This window comes from Sinocyclocheilus grahami, unplaced genomic scaffold (assembly GCF_001515645.1).
Source record: "Sinocyclocheilus grahami isolate Dianchi unplaced genomic scaffold, SAMN03320097.WGS_v1.1 scaffold872.1, whole genome shotgun sequence".
Lineage (NCBI taxonomy): Eukaryota > Metazoa > Chordata > Actinopteri > Cypriniformes > Cyprinidae > Sinocyclocheilus > Sinocyclocheilus grahami.
In genome coordinates, this window is record NW_015506051.1 from 334,489 (window position 1) to 343,714 (window position 9,226).

The 9,226-nt window shown below is 41.7% G+C and overlaps 1 protein-coding gene across 1 annotated transcript in view; it reads right to left on the reverse strand.

Moving 5' to 3' along the window:
* LOC107563397 (myomegalin-like) overlaps positions 1 to 3,902 on the reverse strand; it is a 70,035-nt gene extending 66,133 nt beyond the window's left edge. The window contains exons 1-2 of the mRNA XM_016248265.1: positions 3,615 to 3,902; positions 2,194 to 2,249 (exon numbers count right to left, since the gene is read on the reverse strand). Of these exons, the coding sequence (XP_016103751.1) occupies positions 2,194 to 2,249; positions 3,615 to 3,664 (106 nt within the window). The 5' untranslated portion in view covers positions 3,665 to 3,902. The remainder of the gene's footprint in view (positions 1 to 2,193; positions 2,250 to 3,614) is intronic.
* Positions 3,903 to 9,226: the final 5,324 nt, after the last annotated feature.

The window sequence follows — 9,226 nt, forward strand, 5'->3', positions numbered from 1 at the left end:
AATCTCATCTAAATTAATGTGTACCAATGAGACCAGAACTCGTGTCATAGGCTGGTCAACGGATTCACATATTGATCAATAATATAAAATATGCAAGCATGTGATCAAAGTTAACAATATTTTGGGTGAGCTGTTTAACCTTTATGTTCTGCTTGGGGTCTCTGAGACCCTAGCTCTAAAACAAGATTCACTTTCTGTCCGGTGTTGAGGTCACAGTCCCTGACATCAGGTCAGGAGGGGTCGCGAAGCGCCAGTTTTTTCAAACCAGCTGTCCCGACCTTCCGATACTGCATGATGTTCCAAGCTTCAAACGTCATCAATCACGTGATGTTGTCATTTCGATGTGTGATACAATAGTGCTTTGAAAACTGCGTCGGAGCCTCGGTATCATCCGTCCCATCACTACAGACAAGCACTGAGAGGTGGCCGTGGGCCTCGTTTGAGAGATGTGGGTGATCGAGGACAAGACTACAGACCTAGACACCGGCAGCAACAGCAAAGGCTGTCGAATGAAATCACAGCTATAGTTGTAGACTATGTCATAAATCAGGACATGACAATGAGTGCAGCAGCTACAATGTTTCAACCACATCTCAGAAGATCATCTGTGGCCTCAATCATCAGTACTTTCCGCAATGAGAACCGGTAAGTCTTCAGAATCCACTAAAGTTTAAGCTACTTGAAACTGTTACAGTAAATTAGTGAATACAGCACGACAGTGTGTACCACAGAGTGATGTGATTTCTGTAAATGTGTTCTTACTGTGACTTTCTCCCTGCAGAATAGAGACTAGGCCAAATACAGGAGGCAGAAGCTAAATTCTGACTGACCAACAAGAGCAGGCTGTGGTCAGTTTGGTTTGGTCCAGAAATTATATTCGAAATACAGATAGAGTGAAGCAACTGAGGACTGAGTATGTTCAGGTATGACCAATTTTCCTGTTTTTGGGGGAGATAACAAATCCCCAAACATTCTTTATCATTGTAATCAGTAATTGTCTTTGTGTTTTTAGAGGGTGATGGAGCTGGATGCGGAGGAAAACCATCACAAATTCATATTTTTGGATGAGGCAGGCTTTAATCTGGCCAAGACGAGGAGAGGTCAGAATTTAATTGGCCAGCGGGCAACCGTCCAAGTACATGGAGAACATGTGTGCAGCTGTATCAGAAGATGGAGTGGTTGCACGCAGACCTCGTGTTGGGTCATATAATGCAGATCACCTCATAGCCTTCCTTGATGAGCTGAATGACGTAATAGTTCGGGATAATGTTCAGTTTCATCATGCTCAAATGGTCCAAACACAGTTTCAGGCCCATCCACAATTTCTCACCCTGTATTTACCTCCATACTCCCCTTTCCTTAACCCCATTGGGGAGTTTTTCTCCACATGGATGTGGAAGGTCTATGACCCTCACGAACAACTCACTCTTGTCCAGGCCATGGATGAGGCATGCAATCACATCAGAGCAGATCAGTGTCAGGCCTGGATTCGCCATGCCAGAAGATTCTCTCCCAGATGCTGAACGAATGAAAACATTCATTGTGATGTAGATGAGAACCTGTGGCCAAATCCACAAGATCGGGTTGATGGAAACATAGATGCATTTTTTTATTTGGAAAACGTATGTTGTGATTTTATTTCATCAAATGAACCAATGCTTCTGCAAATGCAAGGCTTCTTTAAAGATATGAGCGCAATATGCAAAGTTTTGAACATTGGACAGCCTGTGTTACAAATAATGACTGTTTTGAGTTTTGTGTCTAGAGTTTTGAAAAATGACATGAAGGTTCTGTTATTAGTGCAAAAATTATTGTAAAAAATGTAATATATTTGCATTTGTGTGTGTGTGTGTGTGTGTGTGTGTGTGTGTGCTCTCTGTCATAACCTGTGGCCAAATCCACAAGATCGGGTTGATGGAAACATAGATGCATTTTTTTATTTGGAAAACGTATGTTGTGATTTTATTTCATCAAATGAACCAATGCTTCTGCAAATGCAAGGCTTCTTTAAAGATATGAGCGCAATATGCAAAGTTTTGAACATTGGACAGCCTGTGTTACAAATAATGACTGTTTTGAGTTTTGTGTCTAGAGTTTTGAAAAATTACATGAAGGTTCTGTTATTAGTGCAAAAATTATTGTAAAAAATGTAATATATTTGCATTTGTGTGTGTGTGTGTGTGTGTGTGTTACCTGTCATGTAACCAGTAGATCTGCATTCATTTCTCTCTCCATCCGCAACAAAATCTCTGAAAAATCAGAACAAGAATCCATAAATCATGAGTTCATTCACACACAAACACACACAATACTGAACTGTTTGTGTTGCTGTGTAATCCAGCATGACTGAATGAACTGTTCACTGGAATGATATCTTTCAATATACTGTATATATATGTACAGATTGACATTTAATGTATTTTATTTCACTTAAAATCAGTCCACATCACAATCACACAAAGATTAATTAACTGTAATTAAAGAGCAAAGACACGCCACATTTGGACATTAATTTAAGCTCTGGACAGCACATTTATCGAGTTCATACTTATAACAAGCCCTGAATGTTCTTACGGTGAGACTGGAATAAAATCTGAGCTAATCTTGTAAAATTAAAAAACTATTTTAAGTGGAATTAGTACTATGAGGCATTAGTACGAACTATGAAGTCTATTTTTTTTTTAAGTTATATGACTTTATATTTTAAAATTCCCTTTCAACACCAAAATGAGCATGGCATATTACTGACCCAAATACTGTCTGAATATAAATGCTCTGAAATATTGCACAATAATCCTGTAGAGACACATGCAGAGGATGAGCATCACATCGGCTGAGCGTGGTCTTTCATGTCAATAAATCATCCACCGGTAAATCAATCCAATAAAGCCAAAAATCATGACTAATACACACACAATTGAGTCAGGTGCTTTAATTAGGAGACATCTGAGTAAATGAGAGCCTCCCATTCAACACACCGACCATCACACACACATCATTCATCTCAAACCCCCGTCAGCACAAATATACCAGACTGAATGGAGATGCTTCTTCTTCTCACATGTTTGTCTTAATAAAAACAGCTGTGTAATCTCACAGGTGTCTCCTCTCGAGTAACAGACGGATCTCAAAGTCTCAAACTGTGCTCAGATCTGCCAAGATCACGAGTTCTCAGTCTGAACGCAAACATTTCTCCTCTGATGATCTGAGCTGCTTTATATCTTAATGGGTCACAAATACTGACTGATTTGGGTCTGATTTCACTCTAGCAGAATCATCTGAGACGCAGATATGGAGCTGTGAAAGCAGATGAGAATGACAGACATCAGCGCAGCTCGGTGCAGCATGATCCTGTGTGATCAGGTCACAGCACTGCTTATGAGATGAAGATGAGGACTTGTGAGCATCTGATGAAGGGACGGCTGTAGCTTGATCAGCTGGTCGAGTTTCATGTAAATACAGCGCAGGTGCGTCATGCATTCATCTCTGAACCCTCGTGAATATTAGTCCTGATGCCATATGAACTGTATCTGGACATAAACGCACGGCTGGTGCAGCTGTGAAATGAAGGCCGTGTGTGTGACGCTGAAGTGAATCAAAGCCCGGATCCTCACCGCTCGGCCGCAGCCCTGCTCGCGCGCTCCGCTCCGCTCCGGTTCATCATCGCACACCGGGCCGCTGCATCGGTCAGCGCGTCTTATTCCTCACAGACAGATCCTGAAGAACTGCTCGGCTCGGCCGTGCTACAGTCCCAGGCTCGTGTGAAGCTGCTTCTGGACTCATTCAGGTAACATCTGACCTGCATCAGCAGAACATCGGCTGTAACGCGCATGCGTCTCTCCGCACTCATCACGGGACTTTCATTAAGAGCACAATAGAAATCTCGTCTACATTTACTGACCGTCTGGATTTATAAATATAAGGTTTATGGAGACCGCGGTCACAAACTTCTGCTCGCCGAAATAACTGAGCAGAACGAGAAACATTTTAATTTATGACATAGGTATTAACATTTATCTTAATAAATGTTCATTTCATTTATTAAATATAATGAAATATATCAATTACATACATCGCTGACTATCACACAATGCTTCTGGAAATAATGAGTGTATGATGACAGTTTTAACTCATATTGGGAAGAAAGATGCGTTTGCATCAGAATCTCTTCATGATCCAGGATGCTCTGATCTGAGAGCGAAACAGTTCATCATTGATTCAGGGATGTCATCGTCCAGCTCAGTTCAGTTCTCTTCAAGTAGTGTCGGCTTATAGACATACTGATTTAAATAAAAGGCCTTTTTGAATGAAATGTATGTTTTATTGTTTAAATCGTGTAGAATGATGGATGAGAGTCAGATAGCTGTGCATTTTGCATAACACCTGATTCAAATCATCAACTCATTAGTTGAGGACTCAATCTCTTACGAAAATGAACTATAGCTTTTCTACAAATAAAACCAAAACACCATGGTTACTATAGTTAAACCACAGTAACCACAAATTAACCATGGTTTTGGTACACTAACCGTAGTTTAACCATGGTATTTGTTGTAGAACTGTGGTAATATAAATGGTAATCAATACGCCAAAAAAAACATGGTTACTACACTTTTACTTTAATAAAACCATGGTTATTTTTCGTAAGGGATGAGCTCAGCCATCAGAAAGGACAGACAAACTAAAAGAGGGTCTGCTGATTTAGTGCAAATGATGCAGTTCCAGCAGGCGTCTTCACGTACAGCACAACTAATGCAGAGTCACTGTAAACCGAGCATAAACCATCAGTCAATATAACCATCAGAAATATCAGTGAGTGCTGCAGTTCTGTCTGTGAGTCTGGAAGCTGATTTCTGCTCTACTCTCGTCTTATGAAGACATATTAAAGGGTTAGTTCACCCAAAAATGTAAATTAGCCCATAAATTACTCACCCTCAAGTCATCCTAGGTGTATGTGACTTTCTTCTTTCAGACGAATCCAGTCGGAGTTATATTAAAAATTGTCTTTGATCTTTCAAGCTGTTGCGCAGCGCTGAACTCATCCGTCATCCGCCCAGAACTGCTTCTGTGTACAACAGTGAGCGCAAGCTAGATTAAAGTGATTATTACGTTTTGAATATGGATATTTTTCTTACAAAAACGCATCGATTCGCTACAGGAGGCCTGTGTTCACCCCCCGGAGCCGTGTGAGACACTTGTTTTGTGGATGGGCGCTTTTTAGGGAACTTCTTTTGGACTGATGCATGCAACACCTGCTGAGTGCCATGAAACAGCTTGAAAGATCAAAGACAATTTTTTATATAACTCCGACTGGATTCGTCTGAAAGAAGAAAGTCACATACACCTAGGATGCCTCGGGGGGGGGGGGGGTAATTTATGGGCTAATTTTCATTTTTGGGAGAACTAACCCTTTAAGGTCTTCAGACTGCCTAGAAACATCCAAAGGCAAGTTGAGCTCAACTCTGCAGGTCTGGATCCCCTGCTCTACACGTTCTTGCCAAACACGACCCGCGGGCCGGTGCGCGGCGGTCTGGGCTCCATGCCGTCAGAGATGATCCAGATGGCCGGGGTGTATCTGTTGCCCTCCATCACCACCCGGCTCTCCTCGGCGCGGGCCATCTCCTCCAGCTCCGGGCTGGTCTCCGGACACCAGTCGGCCATGAACTTGTCCTTGGCCTCGCACAGATTGAGCCGCACCTCCTCGGGCTGCTGGCCGAACAGATAGTCTGCAGGGAGACGAGGAGGAGATGCTGGTTACCGTCACAAACCTGAACTCTTAATGACCGGCGATGCAGTGATGGAGTTAACCATTATTAACCTGATTAACCTGATATTCCTGAACCACACAAGTCATGCCTACATCAGATCAGATCACATCTTTAAAGATTTTTTTATTCAAGCACCTTTTAATGTGTAAACTGGGTATTTACCAAAGTGATATCTGTGACATAATCAATACTTATTGATAGCTGCCTGTAGAGCTGCACGATTAATCTCGATTCAAACACTCATGCAATCTTATTTCTAAATGACAACCAGGACCGGCCCTTGCATTTTGGGGGCCCTAAGCAGATTTTCAAAAGGTAAAATAAGTTAATAGTTCAGATATAATCACTGCTGTCTATGGTAGCGATCAAATGAGAGCAAATCACCTTGAAAGTAATTGGCGCTTCAAATAACGTTTGTGTTGATTACATTGTGTTCTCCACTAGGTGGCGACAAGTGACTGTTAAAAATGTATTTGTCATTGATTCATTAATTCCAGAGATTCATTCAAAAACTTTGATTCATCCAGTAATGAAACAAGTGAAGTATATATGAGTGACTCATTGAATCATTCATTCAAACCAATTTTTTAAAATAATTCATTCAAATGAATTAAACATTTTTAAACAGACTGCAGCAATTCATATTTTGTCACAGCCTCCAGTAAATGGCATGTTATTTTGTTTTTGGTTCAGAATCGGGGGAGAATCGTGATCTTTATTTGAGAATCCTGATTCTCCAGATTCTATCCAGAATTAGTTCAGCTCTAGCTGCCAGTAGGTGTCGCTAAATTTGGGGGGACTTGCAGACTAAACTCTTTATAGTAGGTGAGGACTGTAACCATCATTGACCTCATGTTTAAGCGCCTCATCTCACCGGCTAAGTCGTGTATCAGGTCTTTGATGAGGTGGCCGATGATGGCGTAGAGCGTCATCACTATGATGATGGAGGCGAGGATGATGTAGAAGACGTGAATGGGCAGATGGATGGCATCTCGAGCAGGTGGGATGTAATTCTTGAAGAAAACCTCCTCCTCACCAGAGGGGGGCAGCAGAGGAGGCTCACGCGGCCCCGTCATCATGCCCTTATCCATAACTTCAACACATCCTCACAGTTAACACCAATACAAGAACAACTGACCATAACCTAACCCTGCTGTTCAATGATCAATGAGCTGATCACAGCACAGATTACATGGCAGTCATAGTACATCTTGATAGTTTTACAACACACAGTATTTCAATAAGCTCAAAACACTCACTGTGTTCCGCTTTTATGATGTCAATTTATTATAGACATTTTTTCAGGACCTTTAAATGCAACTCTTTGCAAATAAACAGCTCAAACACTATTAAACGTGTCGTAAGGTTGTGCAAGTGTGGATCAGAAGCTCAATACATACCGTCCAGATGAGAGTTAGTTCACAGGCCGTGATGAAGGTCAGATGTTATCCGTCTGGAGAAATCAAAGTGTTAGACGTTCATGTCTTTCCCTTCCTCTCAAACTCCAGCAGTGAATGAAGAATAAAGGATGAGACGCTGATGCACGCATGTGCGGCGCTGTGATTGGCTGAGACGCTCAAGGTCACAGGCTTTATCAGCAGATATTATCCAGCTTTCAGATGGCTTACAGACTGGTTATGGTTCATCATAACTGAGAGGACAGGTACACACAGTGCTCAACTTTATTAATAAAAGATAAAAACTCAGGAACGATGATCTAGCATGTGTAAAAACTAATGCAACAATTTAATTCTCTCTGAACAGCAGATCGATTAAACCAGTACAAGATAAAAAAAAATAATGAAACTGGGTCAGCGTTAGTTTAGCACGACATATTTCATTGTTTTGATTTTGGGCTCTCGACAGGCCTCATGCGTTTCTGCTGTGGTTAGGGTTAGATAGGGTTAGGTAGAGCTGAACATCTCACAGGTTTCTGTGCTTATTGATCCAGACAGGCATTAGAATAATCTAGTAGCTCATAAAGATGAATCACACAATAAACTGTTGGTTCCTAATGAGGAGAGGCTTTAATTCTGTATCTCACTTGCATCATTTATGCCTTCTGTTATATGTATATACAGTGCCAGAATTCATTTTAATGGCATCACAGAATGCAGCAGTTTCAATGATGACATCACAACGATCACATGACCACGTCCATTTTCCATACTGAAAGACTGCTATCTATGCTTTGCTGTTCTACAGCAGCTAAAAGAGCATCTGGTATGTAAAAAACATTAAAAACGAAGTGAAAAACCTAAGCCAGAATAATGACAGCTGGCACAGACTGCATGCAGACTCATAGTGAAGTGATGTACTGAAGGCTGGATCCTGTGAGATAGTGTTCGGTGATGATGAATCCCGGCAGCAGACCGGCTCGCTCTTCCTCCATCAGAACCCTCTCAGCATCACCAGCTTCAGTTTTAGGGCCGAAGACCCAGTCTGAGGAGAGACGACGAAAACATTCAGTTCATGCGACACCAACACACGCTGCTTATATTACGAGACACTTACTGCCTTATTCAATCTATCAGCATCTGTGTTCACTGGGAGTCAAACAAAGTGTTGCTCTACCAGGAATATATAGATAAGCTAAATATCAATCATTTAAAATATCAACAATTTTCTTAGTTGCCACATTCCTCTAAATGCACGAGTGCTCGTGTGTGATAAGTAGCTCGAGGAAACGTGTTCATGCAGCAGCTGTTTACAAACTTGCATTTGCACAGTAATGAAAGCGCTTTCCTCTCACTTTATAGACGTGATCTTACACATGTAACGAGCAGTGTGTCTCCTTCTTGAGCAGCAGTGAACATTTGCAGCTTTTGTAATAGTTGCATTTGAGTCCCTTAATCATCCTCAGTGTGAAAAGATGGATCTCAAAATCACTGTTGTGAAGATCTCAAATGTGCAGAAGATGCTGGAAAAGCAAAGAATGTGCAGGAGGATTTTCCTGAAGAACAGCAGGCAGTCTAACTGATCAGCACAAACAGAGACTCATGATGAACAACATCACAAACAGGAAGATACAGACCATCAGATGAAACATCAGTAACATCAGTTATTACTGCATCTTTGGTGTCAATATCTGTGACGTGAAAGAGCTTCATCAGGACGGGGCTTTGAGCACATCTGAGTCTGAACCCACACAGAGTATATCACAACAGACATCCAACAAAACAAAGGCTCACATGAGAAAGCAGCAGAAACACGGCACTGGGGATGCGGAAGGAACAACACGCCACCAAACACGGCTCAGCACCTCTTCACCCGACAGACTCTACGTATTGTTGGATTCACACACTGATAGATTTATAAAAACCTGAAACTCAAACACAGTTCTTACCGTGACACTTAATTTCTTTGTGCACATGATCTAAGACTAAAGTCCTCGTGCTACCGAGCCGTGCCGCTCTGTCTACTCCGGACACACTTCATCTGGATCCTCTGAATTTAAC